Below are 25,623 nucleotides of genomic sequence, written 5' to 3' on the forward strand. Positions count from 1 at the left end.
CCTCACCCCATGTCAGGATACGTTGGAAATGATCTCGATCTCTCAGATTTGCTGTTTGTGCTTGTTTTAATAGTTGCTTTATGCAAAAGGCAGCCTCTTTCTGGAGTTCAGAAAGTGTCATATGTACAGAAACTAGATTAAGCTGTATTTGAAAATTCTTTGTAATTAGGTGGGTGGAGTCCAACTTGGGACACTTTCCTGGTCTGTTTGCATTTGTTGGTTCTTGAGGATCTTCTCTCTCATTACAGCTTTGAATCTGGTGGTCATTTCTACATCTCCTCTTTCACTTTCTTCATCAGCTTTGCATCTGGATCTCCTCCAGACTACAAAGGTAACTTTGATTCTCCATATCTCTGCAGGGGTTGTTATAAGCTTTCCTATAGTCTAACAATATCAGTACTGGAATTATTCCTTTTCCCGGTTGGAAATTTCATTCTGCAGAGCTCAGAAATCTGCTGCATATCATCTCAACCTTATCTAGACCCCCTTTGTGAAAGTAAACAGGCAGCCTGCTAATAAGTTTAAAAAAAAACAAAACTGAAAATATTTCTCCCAACCTGCTCTCCTTGATCTCCAGGACTTCCTGGGCTTCCTCTAGGTCCTGGAATGCTCTCACCTGCAGGACCCCGTTCACCCTGTTTTGGGAAAGATGCAGAAGAGAATTAATATCAGATTTTAATCTTAGATCATGTTTCAGGAGCACCTACACAACTATAACGCAGGGCTTCAGTGATGCTGAAAATGCCTGATTAAGGCCTAAGACTGAACTGGCTATTTTGGGTGGTGAAGTCAGCACTTAACTGGCTAGGATAACCCCATAAATAGGATCGTATAAAACACTATCTTATCTTTCACTAGAAAGTGAATCCCTGACAGTGAATTTATTTGGTTAAAGTTAACCAGTAACATAGCCAGTTAACTTTAGGATAGATAGTTTCCTGACCAGACTTAACTGGACAACTTAAACTGGATAGTACTGAACATCAGTGACTGGTCAAACTTTAACCATGCCTCTTGCCCCTCCCATATTTAAGCCGTTCAGCAGTTTCGGCCGAAAGCTTTCGGACAGTTTCGGTGGCAGTTTTTGTTTCGGCTGAAACTGAAAAAAAAGCAATTTTGGTTGGTCTGTAAACATAAGATTTGTCCAAGTCATTCCTGAAGTTACCAGGACAAACTTTTTAAATATAGGCCTCAATGTGATTAGAAAGGCCCAAGAATATGTCATGTACCTGGTACTATGTGAGAAACAAAGTCTATAGTAAGAATAAAAGCAAAAAACTTTACTTTCTTTCTAGTCACTGTGCCCTTTCCCTATCACTGGTCTGGTGATGAATAAAAAGAAAATGTCAGGATGAAGCTAGGGGTCTTACTTTTTGTCCCTGAATTCCTTCTGGGCCCTTGGGGCCAACTGGGCCAGGAGAACCAGGAGGTCCTGCTGCTCCATCTATTCCTCTTGGACCCTGAGGTCCAATAGCACCTGCAGCACCCTGAGGAAGAAGTGATATATTTTATTAAATACTTGATAGACCCCCGTGAAATGTAATACATTAAGGTACAATGGTTATCTTACTTCACTGAATGAATAAGACTACAGTGGTGCATTGTTCTGTCTGACAACAGTTTTTTTAATTAACTTGTGTCCTTTTTGTATTAAAACTGTTGAGTGGCAGGCACTAGTATTCAATATTTTCTCTTTTGTCACCATCCTGGGACTGAGCAACCACCTTATGAGATACAATCACTTTAAGATAAGTCCTCACTTACTGTGATTTAAATTGCATGATGTCAATGTGTTGAAGACTATATATATATATATATATATATATATATATATATATTTTTTTTTTTTTTTGCACCCGTTTAATTTTTGGATTGCACATTGAGGAGTATGTACACTAAGGTGCATTAGCATTTTTAACGCGCCTGTAAATTTAAGGTGTGTTAAATGCTAATGCGCCTATACATTTCTGTGGGCGCATTAGTGTTTAACATGCGTAATCCATTTACATGTGTTAAAAACGCTAATGCACCCATAGCGCCGTTTAGTAAACATAGGCATGAATGACACTTTTATGATTTGGACGGAGGGTGAATAAACTCTGAAACAATTTTATTCTGCCTTCAATACATACCATCCTACAATAAGATTCAAAATTGACTACTCCCCAGAAAAAGTAAATTTTTTGGACACCACGGTCTCAATCAGTGATGGCTGTATACAAACATCTATATACAAGAAACCCACAGACAGATGCAGCTACCTCCACAACTCCAGCTTCCATCCTTCACATACAAAAAGATCTATCATTTACAGCCAAGCCACAACATACCACTGTATCTGCTCTGACCCAGGGGACAGAGACAGACACCTTAAAAGCCTGACTGCATCCTTCAAACAGAAAGGCTACAACCCCAAAATAATCTCTAAGAATATTGCCTCCTCTCTCAAAACACCCAGGGAGAATCTGCTACAGTACAAGGAGAAAAAATCCACAGACAGAATCTCCCTTGTAGTGACATACAATCCAGAGCTGGAAAAACTGAGGAAAATCATAAGAGATCTCCAACCTATACTCCAGGAGGATGAATTACTGAAAGAGATATTCCCTTCCGACAGCCACCCAACTTAAAACACAAGCTAATCAGAAGTAAACTTCCATCACAGACTGAAAAGGAACAGAAGGGCACACTTCCCTGTAATTTATCCAGTTGCAAACTATGCCAAAATATTTCACAGGACCCCACAGTCATCCACAAAGGAAAGATATTCAACATAAAGGGATCTTTCACTTGCTCATCTTCCAATGTGGTATATATCATTCAGTATAAAAAATGTAACGAAGGATGCTATTTTGGAGAAACAGGCCAGATGCTTAAGACAAGATTCAATTTACATAGACATCACATGAACAATACTGGTGCCAGTAGGGCTCCCACGCCTGTTGGTCAGCATTTTACAGGACCAGGACACTGTACCAGTGACTTCACAGTGAGAATCCTGAAAGGTAACTTTAAAACCATACAAGAACATAAGACCTTTGTGTTGGAATGTAATTGTATTTTACATGCATTGCCTGTCACCTATTATTTCTCTGTGATTACTCTGTGACCTCTGATGTGAATTACTTAGAGAGGTCACACAGCTATGCAACTTCCTGTGGGGGTTAGATGCAGCAGACACAGCACATGGAGCACATGGAGCTCATGATCTCTCCTAACCTGAGAGGATCTATGGTGGTGTGAGCATCCATTACCATCTAAGCACATGGAAGGAGCTGATAAGACAAATGTATAGTAATATGTATATATAAGCCTGTCTGATTATAATCTAACTACAAACTGTGAGTAAACAGATGTTTTGTTACTTCAACTTTAAAGTGACTCAGCAGTGAATTATTCAGGGGTGAATGAGAGAGAGATGAAGAAAGAAATTAACATTTCTAAAGCTGAAGCTGTGTGTACTAAAATCTGCTAATTATTTACTACAAATAATCCAACAAAAGGGTTACGGGCCCAGGGTCCAGGAATTGAAAAAGAAGAGAAATATTACCAGGCAGAAAAAAAGGCCACATTTTTCTCTTAAGTTTTAAAGGAAAGATTCAGTCTGTCTCTCTCTCTCCCCCCACACAGCAGACAGAAGGCTAAGAAAATGGCTGAGGGAAGAAATTCACCATTGTTCTATTCTCTCAAGGTGCCTAGATTAACTGAGTTTAATTATCGGCAGTGGGAATTAAGATTCATATGTCTCCTTCGAGCAAAAGGATTAAATATATGCTTAGACCAAGACAGAACAGCTGAAAATATGGCTGAATGGGACAATGCAAACTATTATGTGAAGTGCATGCTTTTGGAAGCTCTCTCAGAGAAACAAGCCATATTAGTGGAGGGAAAAGATACACCAAAGGACATTTTATATAAACTGAGAACTATGTATGCAACTACATATGCAAAGCAGCAACCAATTTGGTTGGCAGAGTTGAATGAAACCAAATTAAGGGATAAAAGTAAATGTAATGATCACATTATGCATCTTATGTCTTCATTTCAAAAGCTAGAACTTTCTGGAATTCCCATGTGTGATGCATTGAAAAGAGCATTTCTTTTTACCTCACTATCAAAGAAGTTTGATGTTTTTAGGTCTGTAAATGAGGCCATTGAAGGGCAATCTTTTGAACAGGCAACATCAAAACTAAGGCAGGAATGCATAATAAATGATTCTGAGGAGATGTGTTCTCAAAGTCAGTCAGAGAGAAATGAAACAAATTTCTTGGCAAAGAACAGAGGAAGGCGGAGCTATGGGAAAACTCCACCCAAGGGCAAGCTGATTTGCTACTCATGTGGAAAGGAGGGACATGTATCTAAATGGTGTAAGGAAACACAAAACACTCCCTCTAGCTCACCTAAGCCAATGGAACTAAAGAATTTTCAAACCAGGAAATGTATGAAGGACAAAGATAAACACAAGGGCTTTCTAATGGCAGAAAAATCTTTGACTATGGTAAATAATAATTCAAATGAAAGTACTTGGATTTTGGATTCAGGGAGCACATGCCATTTAACCAATTGTAAGAATTTCTTTCAGGAAATGTGTCCAGAGGAAGGTATTCTTAAAACTGCAAACGCAGGGACTGCTAAGATCCAAGCAAAAGGTATTGGATTCTTAAAATGCAAAGTGTCTAATGAAGTTAAAGAAATTCCTGTAAGTGATGTCTTGTATATTCCCCAAGCAGTTTGCAATATGCTTAGTGTATCTACATTAGATAAGAAGGGATTTGCGATTCATTTTGAAAACAGTAAGTGCACAATCTCTAAAAATGATGAAGTGTATGCTGAAGCTTTTATGCATAATGATGTTTATAAGCTGAACATTTCAGGTGAAGCCTCACATATGGCGCAAGTAAGGAAGAATGATGGTAAATGTAGTCTGGAAATCTGGCACCGCCGCCTGGGACATCGTGATTCTAAGGTGATCCAGGATCTTTACAGTAAGCAACTGGCCACCGGCATTCAGATAAGTGCAGATGCTGGTAAAATGGAGAAATGCATAGACTGTGTTACTCAAAGAGGTGTAAGACCCTCATTTCCTGCATACACAGGAAATAGGAGTAATAAAGTGCTGGACTTAATACACAGTGACTTATGTGGACCGTTTAATATCCCATCATTGGGAAATAACAGATTTGTGCTAATATTCTTGGATGATTTCTCTAGATATTGTGTGGCCTATTTGCTGAAAGAAAAAAGTCAAGTCACAGACATGCTGAAGAAATACGTAGCCATGGTGAGCAATAAATTTGAAAGAAAACCAAAGGTTCTTCAGACCGACAATGGTGGTGAGTTCACTTCACAAAGCATGCGCACATTTCTAGAACAAGAAGGCATTCAACATATCACAACAGTAGCTTATACACCAGAGCAAAATTCTGTTGCAGAGAGAAAATTTAGGTCACTTGTGGAAATGACCAGATGTATGCTGTCAGATAGCAATCTCCCTAAAAGACTATGGGGGGAAGCCATTCTCACAGCAGTGTACCTTCAAAACAGAATGCCAACTAATGGCGCTGAGCGCACACCACATGAGACATGGCATGGTAGGAAGCCAAACCTGTCACACATAAGAACATTTGGAAGTACAGCATATGCTCATGTACCAAAGCAAAGAAGGCATAAGCTGGATTCCACAACAGAAAGGGGCATTTTAGTTGGCTATGCTCCAGGACACAAAGGATATAGAATTTTGAATCTGAAAACTGGCATTGTTGGCATAAGACATGTTACATATTTTGATGAAAACAAAAGGGTTGATAAAGGCTGGATTATCCCAGATGAGCCTTATCATCCAGAATATGAAACTAGAACCATAATAGACATGCCAGTGTATATAAATGCCATACCAAGGCAGATGTCTGAAAGCAACTCACCTGTATCTAACGAGGAACAGACAGAGGAAGCAGACACAGAAAGGATCATTGAAGAAGACAGTACAGTTGGAGAAGGGGAATCAATTGGAGAAGGACTCTCAGATTTAGAGGATGCGGAAAGGTCAGACCAACCTGTTGTCAGACGCTCATCCAGGGAAAACAAAGGTGTTCCACCCCTAAGACTGTCTTACCTAACAAAGTCAGCAGAAGCTCAAGAGCCCTTAACATGGGATGAGATTGAGAAAATGCCAGCAGAAGAAGCTGCTGAATGGCATAAAGCTGCACAAGAAGAAATTGATGCATTGGATAAAAATAATACTTGGATTCTTACAAAATTACCTCCTGGCAAGAAAGCTATAGGATGCAAATGGGTATTCAAGTTAAAAAGGAATGCACAAGGAAAAGTGGAAAGGTATAAAGCCAGATTAGTGGCAAAGGGATATCTTCAAAAATATGGAGAAGATTTTGATGAAGTGTTTGCACCTGTAGTGAAACACACGACAATAAGAACACTTCTGAGCATTGCAGTCTCAAAAGGCATGCAAGTCAAACACATTGATGTGAAAACAGCGTTTCTTCACGGAGATATAACTGAAGACTTGTACATGGAACAGCCAACAGGTTTCATAAATACAAAACAAAGACAGCTAGTGTGTAAATTAAACAAAGGTCTTTATGGATTAAAGCAAAGTGCAAAATGTTGGAATGATAAATTGCATGAAATATTGACAAATTTAGGATTTAAGCAAGGTGAAGCAGATAAATGCTTGTACACTAGGTGCACAAATGGACAATATGCATACATTTTAGCTTTTGTTGATGATCTGCTCATTGCAAGCAAAAGTGAGCAAGAGTACAAGGACATTGTAAAGTGTTTAAACCACAATGTTGAGATAAAAGAACTTGGAAATGTGTCATACTATCTTGGTATAGAAATTGAGAAACAAAATGATGGTTCTTATCTTCTAAGCCAGAAGCAGAAAATAAATGAGCTTATTGAAAGTTTAGGTATGCAAGATGCCCAAGTTGTAAGCACTCCCATGATCACTGATTTTCTGAAGGATGAAACAGTAAGAGAACCTTTACCAGATAACATCCAATATAGATCAGCCATAGGTAAGCTTTTATATCTAGCTACCACATACAGGGCTGATATAGCAAATGCAGTAGGAATTTTGAGCAGAAGGGTCAGCTCACCTACCAAATCAGATTGGACTGCAGTTAAAAGGATGGTAAGGTATTTAAAGGGTACCATTGATTGTAAATTAAAGATTTCAGCCAATAGTAATCCAAAACTAATATGTTACTGTGATTCAGATTGGGCAGGGGATCATTCTGATTATAAATCCACAAGTGGATATGTGTTTATGTATGGAAATGTACAAATTTCATGGGCCAGTCATAAACAAAGTATTGTGAGTCTGTCTTCTACAGAAGCTGAATATGTGGCCGTATCGGAAGCGTGCAGAGAACTGATGTGGATTGAAAAACTTTTGCTGGATTTTGGAATAGCTGAAAAGAGACCAATCCAGATAATGGAAGATAATCAGAGCTGCATCCGACTGTCACAGAATGACAAGGTTCAGTCACGCACCAAGCACATCGCAACGAAATACCACAACGTGCGAGAGTTGGCGAAAGAAGGGGTCATCAGTCTACACTATTGTCACACCAGTGAGATGACAGCTGACATCATGACCAAACCGTTACCCAGAGAACATTTTGTGAATCTGCGTATAAAGCTTGGACTTTGTATGAATAAATAATTGCATGACAGTTATGCATGAGAAGGGGTTTGTTGGAATGTAATTGTATTTTACATGCATTGCCTGTCACCTATTATTTCTCTGTGATTACTCTGTGACCTCTGATGTGAATTACTTAGAGAGGTCACACAGCTATGCAACTTCCTGTGGGGGTTAGATGCAGCAGACACAGCACATGGAGCACATGGAGCTCATGATCTCTCCTAACCTGAGAGGATCTATGGTGGTGTGAGCATCCATTACCATCTAAGCACATGGAAGGAGCTGATAAGACAAATGTATAGTAATATGTATATATAAGCCTGTCTGATTATAATCTAACTACAAACTGTGAGTAAACAGATGTTTTGTTACTTCAACTTTAAAGTGACTCAGCAGTGAATTATTCAGGGGTGAATGAGAGAGAGATGAAGAAAGAAATTAACATTTCTAAAGCTGAAGCTGTGTGTACTAAAATCTGCTAATTATTTACTACAAATAATCCAACACTTTGAAGTCAGAATGATTGAATATTTTAACACCCAACAGAAAGGACTTAACAAGGATCTGGGGTTCCTAGCCCATTATAAACCATAAAGCTGTATGTCTCTGTTGATCACCCCACCCCTCACCTATCCACACCCATCCTGTTAGAATATCAATGATATGCTTTGATGTCCCCATGCATACCTCCTACCCACCCCCATCCTCCTACCCTCTCAGACTGTCATAGTAATGTTTGAATGTTTTCACTTATATACACTGTCAGCTAGCACATTTGCTTATTTCCGATCTGACGAAGAAGGGCAACCTTCGAAAGCTAATCAAGAAATGTATTAAGTTATGTCCAATAAAAAAGGTATCATCTTATTTTCTTTTCCATGTTTTATTTTGTTTGATTTCTATTGATAACCTTAAGAGTGGACTAACACGGCTACCACACTCCTCTACTTAAAAATGTAAGGAAATCTCTTGCTTTAGGTTCTAAATCATCAAGATGCAGATTTATATCCCCAATAAATAACACAATCATTGTGCACTATTTGTTTTGCAATAAATTCTTAAAAAGAGTTTCTACATTCCACCCATTTCCCAGGAAGACAATAAAATAAAACACAATTAAGAAAAACAATAGTCTTGATTGTTGGTGTGGATCAACTTTCTTTCAAGACTTCTAAAATTCTTGGGTAGAAGTTGATAGTGCTCTTACTATGAAAATCTATATAAAATCAGTGAGCAAGAAATCTTTTTATCTACTCAAAAAGCTTTGCACTATCAAAAAGTATTTTGACTAATCAGCATTTAGGCTTCTAGTACAAGCTCTTATCCTGTCTAGAATGGATTACTGTAATGCAGTCTTCTCTGGGTGTACAAAAGCTTCTATAAAGCATTTACAGGGAGTCCAAAACACTGCAATCCGATTGATTTACTCATTAGGCAGACTTGATTCCGTGACTCCCTTCATGATGGAATTACATTGGCTCCCAGTTGAAGTTAGGGTCCAACTCAGATTAGGGGTTATGGTTTTTTAAACTTTATATGGAGAGGTCCCACCTTATATGATTGATTTGGACAACCTGATATTAGGCCATAAATCTGGTTATCTGCACGATCAATGATGTTATCCTTCTGTGAAAAAGGTTAAGCCTAAAAACTTTTTGTCCTCTTCCTTTTCTTATCAGGTTATCTCTCTATGAAACTCCTAACCATTTGGAGTTAGAACAAACAGAAATTATCTAGATTTCAGAAAGATATTTGACTTTCCTATTTCATACATTTGTTATAGTCAATGGAAAATGACTTTTTAGTTAACTATATAATTTTTTTGTAAGTTTATTTGAACAAATGATTCAGTTATCAATGATTATGTAACCCGCAGTGAACTATATTGGTATCTGCAGGCTATAAGCTCTGCATAATGTAATGTTATTGACCTGACACATCAAAATAGGTATGAGTTCTCCAGTCCCTGTCAGCCAGTGCCCAGCAGTTTTAATATCCCACAGCAAAGAAGTTTGAGCCTTCCTTTGGCATGAAATTCTTGACAGTAGTTATCTAACTGTTGATAAATCATCAACTCAACCCATGGAAAGAACTTACCCGATCCCCTTTTTCTCCCTGATCACCTTTGGAGCCCTGCTGACCATCAAAACCTCTGTCACCCTGTAAGACGAAATTGAAGAAAGAGAGAACTTCAGAAGGGTTCAAATGGTTTTATCACAACCAGCAAAGACTCCAGGTTTCTCCAGAACGAATATGGCTATGGGAGCTCTGTTTTTCTATAGAATCTCTACAGAATTTATATGGATATAAACCTTACCTTGGGTCCAATGATACCTTCTTTTCCAGGAATCCCTGAAGATCCAGGAATCCCTGGTTCTCCCTAAGAAATAGATACAGCAGCTGTTAATGATGATTCTTCCAAAGGTTTTCAGATGATATTAGGTGTGCATGAGGTGTTTCTTTACCGGGTCTCCCTTTCTCCCTGGCATTCCCATTCGTCCATTACTGCCTGGATCTCCCTAGAGTGAAGAGACATGAAAAGTAATGTTGACAGCCCACCACTTAGACATACAGATAAAAGAAGCTCTTGAGATTTGTAAATCATGTTCACAGAATATTTTCACGTAGATTGCTGACCATCAGCTATGTACGGCACACATAACTCTTTACTGGGGCACATTTGTGACAAAAGGTCTTGTTACAGCTGTCCATTGAAAGACATGAAACATACATTGCCACTGTAGTTTTGAGTATGACACAGATCTCTAGGATTCCCTTCAGTAACCTTTAAAGGATGATTGTTATATCTTTTACAGGGCAATTCTACATGGTGTCCAGAAAAAGATGGATCCCCCAACATTTTTCCAAATAACCCTAAAAACATCCTACTGCAGCACAGTGGCGTACCAAGGGGGGGGCGGTGGGGGCACCGTGCGCCTGTTGGCTCCGAGTCCACTCGTTCCCTCCCTGCTGCTCCCTCTACACGGAACAGGTTACTTCCTGTTCCGGGGCATAGGGAGCAGCAGGGAACGAGTGGACTCGGAGCCGACAGGCGCGTGGCACCCCCCCAGCAGGTAAAAATGCACCCGGGGGGGGGGGGGGGGTGCGCATCGGCGATCCGCCCCGGGTGTAAGCCAGCCTAGGAATGCCACTGCTGCAGCAAAAACGTCTGCCTGAAATTCAAGACCACCATGGGAAGTTTTGGCAGCCTTTTGAAAACACAGTGGCGCTGGGCACAGTAGCAACAGCAGGCAGGAAAGAGTGGGGATCTTTCCTGCACCCAAAGAACCCATTAGACCACCAGGGCCCTTCAAGATAGGACCCACTTTGGCTCAGGGGTCTCTAGTGTGTGGGAAGAGGGGCAGCAATGGCCTTTACTACCTGGGGGGCACTGACCACTGTTAGTCCACCCCTGGTGTCAAACCCTATAAAAACAGTCTTTCCCAAACCCTTTCTGATTTGTATACTGTAGGGTCATCTATATTCTACAAGCAAAGAGAGAAATTGCAATTGGTAAATTGCAGGATTCAGGGCAGTCTGGGGCAGGACGAAATGCCTTCAATGCTGAATGCAGAAGTAGCAGGGGTACCTGAGCCGGTAGGTCACACTCTATCTGTGGCTGTCTTCAAATCTAAGCTAAAAACCCACCTTTTTGATGCTGCTTTTAACTCCTAACTCTTACTCACTTGTTCAGTACCCTTATTTTGTCATCCCCACCTTAGTAATTCCCTTATCTCTTATTTGTCCTGTTTGTCTGTCCTAATTAGTCTGTAAGCTCTGTCGAGCGTGACTGTCTCTTTATGTCCAGTGTACAGTGCTGCGTACATCTAGTAGCGCTTTAGAAATGATAAGTAGTAGTAGTGGGTAAAGTTAAATGGATACGCTATCTATTTATCTTTATCTGCATTTTTTTTCAGATCATCCAACTTATGCATTTAAGATTGCTGAAAATACAATTTATATTAATAGGTTTTCCCTGAGTTTTACAGCTCAGATTTAGAAATGTCTCGCTCCATCTTTCATTCTCTTACCTTATCTCCTTTTTCACCATCTAGCCCACAGTTGCCTTTCATACCTCTTTCACCCTGAAATACAAGATCACATCCTCAGTCTACAAAACATTAAAAACATACCCAAGCTTCCTTCCTTAATCACCTAAGTGTAATAAAGCTTTCTAACAAAAGAAGGATGAATTAGGGTTGCCAACTTTTTGACAGAGAAAAATCCAACACATGCTCCTCTCCATGCCTCTCCCTTGTCTCACCCCAAGTCCCCTCCAACACCCACTGTTACACCCTTTTCCTGCCCCACCCCATCCCTCTATAACCAACAGTTCACACTAGGGTTGCTATCTCAGAAGAAAAAAAATCACACGTACCTACGTTCTATGATTATCTCACAAATCCTGTCTGATGTTATGACAAACTAAAATTATATTAAAGTTTTAATGTCCCCTCAGTAAGGCCAACACGCAGTCCCTCCCCAGGAAAACACTATGCACAGAACCTGTGCAAAAACACACTCAGAACATTACCATATCATAACAATACTAACTCCCAGAACTCAAAGCGCAACTACCTTTTCCGTGAAAAGGCAGCACTGTAAACATTACACTGGGCCCTAAAACACCAATACACCATCTAGTGAGAACAAACAGATCTCTACACAGAAACTACATGATAGCAGAATACTGTATGTGCAAAACACAGACAGATCTTCAGCAAATCTGAAACAAGGGACCACAGATCAATAATAGAGATATGAAGACAAAAAATTGTAAATCTCAAGAAGTCAGACTTTTATAGACAGTAATACTAGAGAAACAGAAACTGAAATGCAAGATATCAGAGATGCACATTTCCTGCATGGAAACAGGAAGTTGCTTCAGAGGAGGTGGGACACCATAGAGGGAAGGCCCCAGTGCAATCCAGAGGCTGTCCACCTTAATTGCTGCAACTGGCAATCAAAGCAAATTTGGAGGACCTGGGGGATGCAATCAAAGCAAGTTTGGAGGACCTAGGGGATGGGGGGGAGGAGAGAGAGAGAGACACTCAGGCAAGTGGAGGTAAGGGGGGGAGGGGGACACTGGCTGGACTTCGGAGGGGGAGAGAGAGAGCCATGATGTCAGGGACAATAAATGGCTTTTTTTATTGCTGGTTTGAGGGATCTGCTAGTAGCTGGCCTAGCCTTTGGAAAACTGGCCAGCTGGCAACCCTAGGACAACCAGCAAAATACATTCCTTTTAGTACCCCAACCTCAGACCATGGCAGAGCTGTATCTTACCACTGATGGCCTTGTCATAATTGTAACCTATTATCAGTGGTGTGCTGGAGCCGGCTCGCAAGAGCCAGTTGTTAAATTTTGTACCGACTTGCAAGCCGGTTGTTCCCTAGTGCGAGCCGGCTCTCCTCCCTCCCGATCCGGTCCCTCACATCACCGACCTGACTTCTAATTCTTCGGGGCAGGCAGTCTTGCCTGCCCGCTACCAGCGCTGACTCTCCCCTGCCGGTTTGCGCTTTAAAAATGGCCACCGAGACTTCCAGAGGCGGCCTTGCGATACTTCTGCTGAAGTCTCAGCGGCCATTTTGAAGCGCGAACCGGCAGGGGAGAGTCAACGCTGGTAGCGGGCAGGCAAGACTGCCTGCACCGAAGAATTAGAAGAGTCAGGTTGGTGAGGGACGGATCCGGAGGGAGGGAGGAGAAGTTGCCGGTGAACAACTGGGGAGGGGTGGCAGGGGAGAGAAGGGAGTCGCTGGGCATGGGTGGATGGAGGGGAGAGGAGGGTCACTGCTGGACATGGGTGGATGGAGGGCAGGGGAAAGGAGGGTCACTGGGTACTGGTGCATGCAGGGCAGGGGGAGAGAAGGGTTGCTGGACATGGGTGGATGAAGGGCAGGGGAGAGGAGGGGAGAGAGAAGAAATGCTGCACATGGATGGAGAGGAGGGAAGAGTGAGGAAGGAGATGAGATGAGGGAAAAGGAAGAGAGGAGAAAAACTGCACATGAAGGAAATAGGCAGAAGCTGAGGACCAGAAATGAAGAAGAAAGGAGGAAAGGAAAGAAAAATGGAAAGGAAGCCCTGGAAACGGAGTTAAGAGGACAGATAGCAGCAGAATCGGATACTGGGCCAGCATTATCAGAAAAACAGTCACCAGACAACAAAGGTAGAAAAAAAAATCATTTTATTTTCATTATAGTGTTTGGAATATGTTCACTTTGAGAACCAGGTGCTCAACATTAAAAGTTTATATTTATTTACTTATTTATGGCATTTTATCGCACATTAAACATGAATTAGATTGGAACCTGGGATCATTTAATTTTTTTTCCTGGAGAAATGCATTGCCCCCCCCCCCCAGGCTCTCTCCCTGGCTATAGCCAGCTCTGCAATTTGGGGGGGGGGGGTGCAGAGGGTGACCGGGGAGAGAGCCTGTTAAACATTTACCAGCACACCACTGCCTATTATCAATCTCCCTACTCCTAGCTGGTAACAATGTTCTGTAAATTATAATGCTGTTCTGATGATACCTATTCCAAATAACCTTTGAAGGGCTATGATCAATAATCATTTGCATCAAGAATTTAAAGCGATGAAAGAAGGAGATTTGGGAAGGAAAGGAGTCATTGTAAGACAATCCATGCCTCACTTAACATGTAACTTATATAGTATCCAGAATGTGAAGCAGATCAATTCAGATTCAATAGACAAGCAAAGTTCATATAACAGAGTTGATAATTCAGTGTGATAAAGCCATCAATGCAGAGGAGGCAGCATTGTCATATAACTAAGGGGTCCTTTTACTAAGGTGCGCCGAAAAATGGCCTGCGGTAGTGTAGGCGCGTGTTTTGGGCGCATGCAGATCCATTTTTCAGTGCGCCTGCAAAAAAACACCTTTTTAAAGTTTTTGCTGAAAATGGACGTGTGGTAAAATCAAAATTGGCGCACATCCATTTTGGGTCTGAGACTTGCGCGGTAATGACCTAGGCGTAATCAAATGCCACTTGGTGTGCGTAGCGGGTGTGCGCCCGAAAATAAAAATTATTTATCGGATGCGCGCCAAAAATGAAATGACCGCAAGAGCCATGTGGTAGCCGGGTGGTAACTCAATTTTGGCGCGTGTACATGCTTATGTGGCTTAGTAAAAGGGGCCCCTAAAAGTACAGAAGGAGCAGAGACCAGCACACAGACAGGGAAAAAGTATTGGTGCAGAGAATAATTGCTGATGAGAGGTCAAGTAAGCTAAGAAGGAGCAACATATTGTGGGTCGGCTGACCTGTAACCCCAACACAAAGTCCACAAATAATAATACAAGTTAAAGAATAACAAAAAGAAAAACCGATGACCAATACCGCACCTATGGGGTTATGCCCACAAGTACCCTCAAGATTCCCCCCAAAAGAGCTCCTCAACCTCTAGGCCACAAAACATACTAACCAGGGGCGTAGCCAGACACCCAATTTTGGGTAGGCCTAGGCCCAAGATGGGTGGGCAGAAGAACCTCACCCCATCCCACAGGTGATTTGGTCTCTCCTTCTCTCGCCTGCATGCCATATGGTCTCTCAAACATCCCCCCTCTCCCGTATACCTTTTAAATAGCAGATTTTCACCAGCAGCGAGCAGCAACTAATACACACTGCTCATGTCGGCCCCACACCCTTCCCTCTGATGCAACTTCCTGTTTCTGCCTAGGCAGAAATACATCAGAGGGAAGGTTGTGGGGCCAGTGCGAGCAGTATGTATGTCACTGCTCACTGCAGGCGAAGATCTGCTACTTACAAGGTATGCAGGAGGGACACTTGTTGGGAGTTTTCGGATGGTGGGGCTTGGGGATCCCTGCCAGCCACATCATAGGTATGCTGCTATTGGGTGGGCCTGAACCCAAAGTATGTGGGCCTGGGCCCACCCAAGCCCATCCTTGGCTACGCCAGTGATACTAACCATTCTAGTGCTCAAACTACTAATGTGAAAAGCTTAAACCCAGCCCAGTCTACCACATTTTGACATTTTGGACTAGAGGATGCAGCCTTTGTTCATATCGGTATTTCCAAAACATTGGAAGATTATCCTTTTGCACAAAATATTTTGATAACAACCACCAAGATCTTGACTAAAAAAAAAAAAAAATGCTTGCTGGCATCACAAGATTTTATTCATCCAGCAATGAGGATTCAGATATAAAGAAAGCAGAAGTTTCCAACCTTAGGGCCTCGCATTCCTACTGGCCCAAAGTTTCCCTTCTCCCCTTGGTTGCCTGGAATTCCATCTTTGCCTGGTGAACCCTGGGAAAGAAAGCAAAAGAAAGTGACCTTTTATGGCTGTAGCACCATATAGAAGCAGGTGAATTACTGACTTGGGAAGAGTCCTTACTTGTTCTCCGGGTATCCCAGGCTGTCCAACCTCACCCTAGTAAAAAGCATAAATGTTTGCATTTACTTTACTTATGCATGTTGTTGTTGTTTTTTTTTTTTTTTTACAATTTTTACACCTTGGAAAACATTTGCTAAATATTGGAATTTGTGTAGGTATGAAGTTGACAGAACTACTTGAAATTTACTTTCCAATTTGAGGTTTGGAAAGTGGGGGAGGATTGGGGTGGAATGTAGATGCAGCTCGGCATACCATCTCCACTACTTTGGGACTCTTTCCCTAAATACCTTGGGTAGGAAAGCTCTCACAGATACAGCTCGCATTACGGCTTATATATTTTACTTTGGCTTTTGAGCTCTACCACATGAGCCAGTGGTGATGGTCCAATTTTGCTTTTCTTCACTCTGTCTTTCTTCTCTTCTATTCCTCCTCTGTTTATGACTTCATTATAATATTTTGTAAACTGCTCTGATATTGGGATGAAGGGTGGTACAGAAAATTTTGAACAAACATAATCCCTCCACTTCATGGGCTACTGATGTAAACAGTTTGTCCCGATGAGTATGCCCTCTTAAAGGGGAAGGTGTTTCCATGCCAGCAATACAGGAATTGCTGCCAGCTCATGATCTCCTGTCTCTTTAAGAGGGCGGACTTGGAAGGGACTTACTGCTGCTGGAATTTGTTTACATAAGTTGAGGTGGGGCTTGCAGTGATAGCAGGCAGAGCCTCATGCAGTACAGGCTGCAGCATCAAGGTTAGGGGTGTATGTGTTGGGGGGGGGGCAGGACAGAAGGGGTGAGAGACAGGATCCTCTTGCCTGGGCTGATTTTTGGGTCACAATCTACCCCGGGAAGGATACATTTTCTAAAAGAGATAATAATGGAAGGAGACACTTAAGATGAGGGAGAATAACAGGGCTGCTCTTGAGCCAGCCCCTTCCTTGAACTGGCCCCCCAAGTACCTAATATCACCCAGCTAAACTCAGCCTGCAATCTCAAGTTCATTTTCAGATGCACATAGGTGAAGTTCAAAATGAGACAAAATCTGGGCAGTTCAAAATGTGTCTGTCCAGATTAGGGCTGACGTTTGGGTTCTATGGACCAAAGGCTAAATTTAACCACCTCGTGCTGAAAATCACCATCAAGGAGCTAAATCTTCCCCTCATCCTGGGACTGCCCATTTTTTCCGTGGCTGAAGCTACCTGTTGTGAGAGAAGAATTGTTCCTGCTGTTGAAAATGCATCCCAATGTTGAGTTAGGTGCAGGACTGACAAGCCATGAGACCCCCAATTATATGAAAGAGCTAAGATCCATGGGACCACCACCACCACAGCCTTACTTTACACTGTCAATTGAATAATCTTACTCCTAGCAATATATAGACACCTCAATGACTACCTCCTAGATCCATTGAAAATTTATGTAGAAGAGGGGCCAAAATGCATTTTTATGGCAGTGAATGGATATATATATATCATTCTTACCTTCTGACCCCCAGGACCACGGGCCCCTGGGAAGCCTGAGGAGCCATTTTCCCCCTGTTCTCCTTTCACTCCCTGAGTAACCAGACAACAAATGATCATTTGATGTAATGGAAGAGGCACAGAGAGTTCTTCCAAACATTGTCATAAATAATCAGAAATACAATTCCTGCATACAGATTTCTTCCATGCATATCCATTGTGGATATCTTGAAAACCTGACTGGCTGAGGGTCCCGCAGGAGAGGTCTGGGAACTGCTGCCTTACAGAGATCTATTGTTCTCATTAACTATTAAAATATTTTCTGTGCTAATGTCATCTAAGAAAAATGACTACTCCTTGACATACATTTCAAAAGTCTGCCACTCTTCTCACTGCTGCTGAACTATAAGGTTTAGGGGAGTAATTACTAAGGTGCAGTAAAAGTTGGCCTGGGCCTACCTAAGAGATCAGTGGTGGTCCACAGATATAGGGCAGGAGTGATTGATCCCTAGTCACTCCTGCTGGCACCAAGTTCAAAATGGCCTTGGTGACACCTAGAGGTAGTCTTGCAGTACTACTGCTAGGAGGCTCAAGCTGCCATATAAGCCCTAATTAAGATATATGCTCCTTGTTACTTTTCCTTCTCTTGATGAGTCTGTTTCGATGGCCTAAGCCATATTCTGTGAATCTATGATTCTAATCTTATATCCCGGCTTGGTTGATCCTCATCTCAGTGTGGTGTGTTTGCAGGAATCCATACTATGTCCTTCCTGTCACCCTTCCTTCCCTCTTCCTATCTGAAGACTCAGTTGTGACCTCGTACCTTTTCTCCATGAATGCCTTGGTCTCCTTTATCTCCTTTGTCACCTTCTGATCCTTTCAAGCCACGATCACCCTAAAGGGCAAAAAAGGCAGAGATAGAAGTTCTCACAATTTTAAATTCTGTTTCTACGGCTGGATTCGCAAAACGTATTTAAGCACATAGAGGACAATTCTATAACACAGGTGCTAAAATTTACGTACTCATTCCATGTTTTGGAAGATGGTTAAAACTTTGCCGTTTCACTAGATAGATCTTCTTTGTCTTATGTATTAGGAAGGATGATTATTATTTTGAGTTGGAACTATGTTACGTATTATTATTTCTTTGATTGTATTGCTTGTTGTACCCCACACAAAACCTTGTTATGGAATTTAGCGGTTAACAAGAGTAATATTGACTTTGACGATGACATGTGTAAATGGTTAGAACATTGGTATTTAGTCATGTATCTGTGCACCTAAATTAGATTGCGACCAAAACTGAATCTGTGGCTGAAGCTGAAACTGGGAGCAGCCCCCATGCTCTTACTGCTTCTGCTGCTGCCTTCCCCAAGAACTCCAGGAGCTTTCGCTCCCACTTCCTTCCTTCTTTCCTCCACCCCCCCCCCCCGAGCCTACATGTAGGCTGCTGTACTGTCCCTCCCCTGGGCCCACCCATAGATCACTCCTGCCTGTGCTGGCTCCAGTCTCAAAATGGCTGTCGCATCCTCCAGTGGCGATCTCGTGAGACTGCTGCTGCAAGTTATGGCAACCATTTTGACTGGAAACAAGGGCTGGGTAGGAGTGACTTGAGATCCCTCCTGCCCCAACGTGCCACTAGACCACCAGGGCAATAAGGTAGGCCCAGGGGCAGTGGCGGTGGCATACAGGTGGGATTGGGAGGGTGGTGCCGACAGTCTATGGGTGGGTCTGGGGGACTTCTTATATTCAAGGGAGGGGTGAAGATAGGAGGAAATCCCACGGGCCAGAAAAAATGTTTTGGTTGCAAGCTAAAACGTGGATTTTGGGTTGGTTTAGGCGCTGAAGCTGAAACCAAAATTGTTAGCCTCTAAGCTACATGCGTAACTGCCAGAATTCTACCTAAGTGCTAAACTTGTGATACTGGTTACATTGTTTTGATTAACTTCAGGTCAGAGTGGGAAAGATTTAAAAATGGTAACTGCTTTTGTTTGTCTTCTGATTATTTTTTTTGATTGACTACTGAATCCAAGCAAGCTTGGGACAAGTCCATAGGATCTCTAAGGGAGTGATAGGGAGAGTAGATGTCATGGGTGGGCAGACTGGATAGGCCACATGGTCCTTATCTACCTACATTTTTTTTTCTGTTTCTGTGATTGTATGCATCACCTGTTTTGCTAATAGAGATATTTTTAAATGAGTAAAATGAAGGGTAAGAAGTAAAGACTGAACGGAAGCCTCAGGATTCCACTTCTATGACCTGGTTTTGTCCCCAGTAATAGATATGAAAATCCCACAGCGGTGTCTGGACAGCCCCCATCCACACACTTCTCTCTTCATCCATTTTACACTGCAAATTAAACAAATGTTCTAGAACATCTTTATGAGATAAAATCCTGGGCTTGTGAGGTGTTTAGCAGCAGTTTCACCACAAGCTAGTCTATAATGAACATTCACACCCTACGACTCTGGTACAGTTGCTTAACCATAGCATTATTTGGATCTTACGGGTTCTCCCTTGTTCCCTTTAGCTCCTGCAGGTCCTTCTACTGTTACTGTTTCACCCTGCAAAACACCAAGAGTGTTACAAGTTGCAGGTAAGAGTTCTTTGCATTTGCAGTCTCATAAAGAAATGAAATATCAACAAAGACACATTTCATGCTGGGGATACAATGCAAGTGTTAAGAGGAGCATAAGCAGTAAATTGGAGAGACAGTGATTGAACCCAACATATCTACAGATACACAAATGAAAAGGAGGACATATCCATGGAAATCTGGGCATATGGTAACCCTACCTTTGGGTAGCAAAGGATAAAGTCATATTGGCAGGGGGGGAGGGGATATCAATTCAGCCTTATTACCAGTAAGATTTGGAGAGGAGGAGGTTCTGCCCCCCCCCTCCCCACCATGCCCATCCCAAATGACACCTATGATTTTGCTTTTGTGAAGCTCGATCGCCATGGATTAATAAAAATCCTTGTGAAAATCGGAGCTTACCTTGTCTCCTTTCTGTCCTACGGGCCCAGAGTCACCCTGTTTGATAAGAAAAAGTAGCTGAGAGATATCCTGGTGCAATATTGAGGATAGAACATATCAAAATAGTACCAACCAAGAATTCTTCTAGCATGGGATGGTTGTAGCAGAAGATGGTGTAGTGATTGTATAGATTGACATAGACATTGCTACTGTAGAAGGCTGGGATTGTTAGCAGCACTGCACAGTTATTGGATTCTAAGCCAGGAATCATTTCATTCAAATAAATTAACCTGACTAGAAGATTTTAAAATCCAGTTAGTGCCCCCAATGTTTCAAAGAGACAGGAAGCCTAATTTTTGCTTTGCATAGAAGATTGCAGATACGTAACGTTCAGAAAACTGTAAGTTAAAATTGGATAGGAATCTTAGACTGGGCACGTCATACCTAAGAGAAATTTAAAAACTATAAAGTTGTTACAAATTGAGAATAAAAGGACAGTCACAAAAGTTATTTTCTCCTTAGGTAACTTTCATTGACTCCAAATACTTGTTCTGTCTGTACTAAAAACTGTGGGCCTGATTCATGAAGGTATTTCCTCATATATGTAAAATAGGAAAAAAAAGCCTTAGTGGTACAATATTCCTTGTCCCCTGAGCCTGAGACACCCTAGACCTGGCCTAAAAATGGGACAGCATCACTATTAGCTGAGACCATTTATTCTTTCCTCCATGTGATAATTATATGACTTTCCAATAGAATTAGAGAAAGTTTTTAAATCTACAAGGAAATAATACATGGTAATTAATGATACAGGTCATAGCTTCAGTCCATGAACCATATTTTTTCTAAGGCATAATTATACTGGATAGGGGAATCCCATTTGATAAATACTATACATGATGTTGAAGGGTGGGACTCAGAGGGAAGGAAGGTTACATGCCCTGAGAGAGTGTAGAACCGGTCAGGCCCTGAGGCGAGAGGTCTCCAGGAGAGACATCCCAAATTCAGAGGTCTCCTAGAGGGAGGCTCCAAGTGAAGGAATTCTCCCTAAGTGTTGGCTGGGCTGCAGTACCTGCGGGGGAGTCCCAGGGAAGCAAGGAGTAGCCCTAGTGCCAGTGGCGTTCCTAGGGGGAGGTGGTGGGTGCCATGTGCACCTATCCTTCCTTCGTTCCATGCTCCCTCTGCCCCGGAACAGGAAGTAACCTGTTCTGGGGCAGAGGGAGCATGGAACGAAGGAAGGACAGGCGTACGCGGCACCCCCCCCCCCCCCAGCGGCGTGCACCCGGGGGGGGGTGGGGGTTCACGCTGCATCTGGGGGGGAGGCGCATCGGCGATCCGCCCCGGGTGTCAGCCCCCCTAGGAATGCCACTGCCTAGTGCAGAGGTTTGCATGAAAAGGACAGAAGACTGCAAAGGTAAAGGAATGCCTTCATTTTCCATGACTGTTATTGCTGACCAGAGTTGGAAAGAGTCTGTGACAGGGGATCAGACTGTATTTCTTTAATTATTATTTTCTACCAATAAAGTTTCCTTTGATTTTGCACTGCAACTGCTTGTCTTTCAAATCCTGTAGCCAACCTCCAGGTCACACTCACATGCCCTTATAACCTTGTGGAATTACAAACTATTAGTAACAGCTTCCTATGTAACTTCTACAAAGTTTATTTTTTGTTTCAAAATGTATCTTTCTTTCAATAAAAGCACAGAGTCTGCCCTCAAAGCATACATTTTCTTTGGAAAGCAGAAAATCCTCTCCTGGGGTGACCTTCTTACAGATACTCTGCAGATTAATTGGTATGTAATGATCTCACTTTTTAATTTTGGCGGAAAGATTTTGTTTAAGCAAAAGGGTAACAGAGAATTCATTATAATTTCGTTATTTTCACCACACTTAAAACTCTACCCACAGATAAAATTGTTATACCCTAATGTTCTCTTGCTATTGTTTATCGCCCTATCATTTCCCCATTGTTACATTCCATTGTTCTATTCCCTAATGATGTTTTGACTTCGACTTTGTCTTCCCATAACTCTTCACAATGTAACCCATAATCGTACTGTAACAAATTGTATTTCCATCATTCACAATGTATTGTAAGCCACACTGAGCCCGCAAATAGGTGGGAAAATGTGGGATACAAATGCAATAAATAAATAAATAAAATAAATAATTTTTAGGAATAAAAATTTCAGATTAATTTCAGAAAGAGCAGTGAAAGTGTTTTGTTATATGTTTTATGTATATATGAATATATTAATGAACAAATGAGACTATTTGTAAAGGAGACTTAAAAACACTGATTTTTATGTTTGTTTGTTTTTACAGATTATGTTAATTTTGTCTTTGATGCAGGCAAAAGCTGAAGTGTGGCCCTATTGAATTCTTAAGGTTAGCCCTGGCCCTGGCCCCACCAAATAAATTCTGTGTGTGCCCTTCTTCCCATCATCCTGGGCAGTGACTAGGCAGCTGCCTAGCTCACATACAAAACCAAAGGGGTTACACATCTATGAATACCAGCTCTCTCCTGTCCACATGCCTATATAAATTGTTTTACTGTTTAAGCTGTATCTGGATTCAGTAATTATTTCTTAAGGATTACGACTGGGTAAAGTCCAAGAGATATAGAGAATATGGAGATAGCACAGTCATAGCACTTACTTTGTCACCACGCTCGCCTCGATTCCCTAGAGGCCCCTGAAGCCAAACAACAAAACACCACAGATGTTAATATAGTCTGTTTCCCTGTCCATCAGATGCAGAGGTGAGAGTGAGGACTATTACTTACGGGTAGTCCACGATCTCCTTCCAATCCGGGACGTCCATCTTCACCCTGACATCAAGAACAGAGAGGAAATGCCTGAGACAGGTTGTGAAGGGAAGGAAAACAAGAAGCCCATATAGAAGTGTTCTGTCCTCTTACAGCTTTGCACTAGTATAACGTGATACTAAAATGTGTGTAATGCTTTTACTGTTAATCTCTTTTCTAAGGACTTTCACTGCTGCAGTCTATTAGATTGTAAGCTCTTTGAGCAGGGACTGTCTCTCTTTGTTAAATTGTACAGCGCTGCGTAACCCTAGTAGCGCTCTAGAAATGTTAAGTAGTAGTAGTAGCAGTTTCCTCTGCAAAGATATGTGAGCAAGGCATTGTGTGTAATGTAGTTCACAAGCAATGCAACCACACTTGCTTGGCTGTATAAGAACTGTTACCACTGGTTGTGAGGCTGCCCAGACCTCCTTTCTCTCTCTCTGCCAAGCTTGTCTCTTGTCTTCCTGCTATCATTTCCTGGTTATTCTTATGATCTCTGTCCTGGGAGGTCAGCCAGGTATGACCTTTCCTTCCAGGGCTGTCCTCTAGCACCTCCCTTGCCACCCGGTGGCAGGCTCTGTCCCCATTGGTCTCTATCTGCTCCTCCCTAAGCCTGTGTGAAGCCTCAACACCCCTTTGTCCCTTCAGCCATGAGGCATTCACCATCTTGGCCCAGACAGCTTTGTCCTGCTGAAACTCCCTGCAACGAACTTGGTTTTTACCTTTAAAATATTTCCTCCCTAATGAGATATCGCACATTCCAGTCACCCAGCTTTGAACCACTTCTACTTGTTCAACTATCTTTCTCCCCTGCAATAAAGCTACTTCTCCTCAGATCTCCACCTCCAACAGCTCTCAGATTAAGGAGTCCCTGTGCCCTGGAGCAGCACTTCTGAACATCTGTCTGTGAGTAAATTATCTGTGATTTATTCAAATAAAAGAGACTTCAGAAAAATAATAGAGACTCCAGGAGTGACTGGTGTGCCAAGGTTATACTCTAAGATATCATGACTTTACAGTAATAAGGCTATGAGAGTCTTAACAAGAAGAGATTAAGAAGAAATAAGCTAGGAGATGAGAAAAGAAGCAAAAATGAAAGTGATAACAAGGAATAAAGACAAAATATGACAAAGAATGAATGGGATGGAAAAGAAAAAGTAAAGGAAGAGAACGGGAAGGAACTGTAATGGGGAAACACATTTAGAGAACTTTGACTGTTAACCTTATAAGTGATTTTCTTTAAATTTTCCAGGCAATAAAATGGATAATTTTTGGACATATAATTTGATGACCATCCAAAATGTATCTGTCCACAATGAGATGGAGTCAGGGACATTCTGAGGGTGGGGCCTACATTTATCCAGAAGGCAGTGTTGTTCATCTGCTCCCTAGATAAATTTATTTGTAGCAGAGGACCATAAACAGTAGTCCTAAGCGATCCAACTTATATAGATAAATCGACAGAACATTTGCATAAGTATCCTGGATAACTTATCTGGATATCCTTATTCACATTCAGCCCTGTTGAATTTACCCTCTGCTGTGTATATCACTTGAAATTGCTACATACTCTTGGTCCTGGGTCCCCTCTCTCTCCTCTTGGACCTGGTTGGCCAACTCCTACATCACCCTAAATGAGAGAGAGAGATATGGAGATGTTCTTATTACAACTGAAGCAATACCTGTCCCTCTGATTAGAAGTTATACTGTCTTCATCCAAAAATGGAGAATATTATTAGTTTTGGCAATCAGTGTATGTATTCTTTCTACACTATTATAGCAGTTGTAAACATAATTGTAAGAAAGTATCATTGATAGGAAAGTCAGATTAAGATAATGTCTGGGGGGGGGGGGGGGGGGGGAGGGGAGTCAATATTAAAAAAATGTGTTAGGTAACCGCAAAAAGCGGTCCCGAACCGTATTATTGAAAAAGATGGCCGGCCATCTTTTGTTTCGATAATACGGTTGGGGCCGGCCAAATGTCAAAGATGGCAGGGTTTGAGATGGCTGGCATCGGTTTTCACCCATAATGGAAACTAATGCCAGCCATCTCAAACCCTGCCAAATCCAAGGCATTTGGTCATGGGAGGAGCCAGCATTTGTAGTGCACTGGTCCCCCTCACATGCCAGGACACCAACAAGGCATCCTAGGGGACACTTCTAAAAATGTAAAGAAAAAAATTAAAATAGCTCCCAGGTGCATAGCTCCCTTACCTTGGGTGCTGAGCCCCCCAAATCCCACTCTCTACAACTCTACACCATTACCATAGCCCTTATGGGTGAAGGAGGGCACCTAGATGTAGGTACAGTGGGTTGGGGGGGGGGGGGTTGGAGGGCTCCC

At 41.9% G+C, this 25,623-nt stretch overlaps 1 protein-coding gene across 5 annotated transcripts in view; it reads right to left on the reverse strand.

Annotated features, from left to right (window-relative positions):
• COL7A1 (collagen type VII alpha 1 chain) overlaps positions 1–25,623 on the reverse strand; it is a 260,266-nt gene that overhangs the window by 26,395 nt on the left and 208,248 nt on the right. For all 5 annotated transcript variants that reach the window (XM_030206399.1, XM_030206395.1, XM_030206397.1 and 2 more), the window contains 15 exons: positions 24,853–24,912; positions 23,262–23,306; positions 23,135–23,170; positions 20,498–20,533; positions 20,007–20,063; positions 18,322–18,393; positions 17,520–17,591; positions 16,037–16,072; positions 15,868–15,948; positions 11,701–11,754; positions 10,135–10,188; positions 9,987–10,049; positions 9,767–9,829; positions 1,371–1,487; positions 558–635 (listed from right to left, as the gene is read on the reverse strand). In XM_030206399.1, the coding sequence (XP_030062259.1) occupies positions 558–635; positions 1,371–1,487; positions 9,767–9,829; positions 9,987–10,049; positions 10,135–10,188; positions 11,701–11,754; positions 15,868–15,948; positions 16,037–16,072; positions 17,520–17,591; positions 18,322–18,393; positions 20,007–20,063; positions 20,498–20,533; positions 23,135–23,170; positions 23,262–23,306; positions 24,853–24,912 (924 nt within the window). The remainder of the gene's footprint in view (positions 1–557; positions 636–1,370; positions 1,488–9,766; positions 9,830–9,986; positions 10,050–10,134; positions 10,189–11,700; positions 11,755–15,867; positions 15,949–16,036; positions 16,073–17,519; positions 17,592–18,321; positions 18,394–20,006; positions 20,064–20,497; positions 20,534–23,134; positions 23,171–23,261; positions 23,307–24,852; positions 24,913–25,623) is intronic.

This window comes from Microcaecilia unicolor, chromosome 6, assembly GCF_901765095.1.
Source record: "Microcaecilia unicolor chromosome 6, aMicUni1.1, whole genome shotgun sequence".
Taxonomy (NCBI): domain Eukaryota; kingdom Metazoa; phylum Chordata; class Amphibia; order Gymnophiona; family Siphonopidae; genus Microcaecilia; species Microcaecilia unicolor.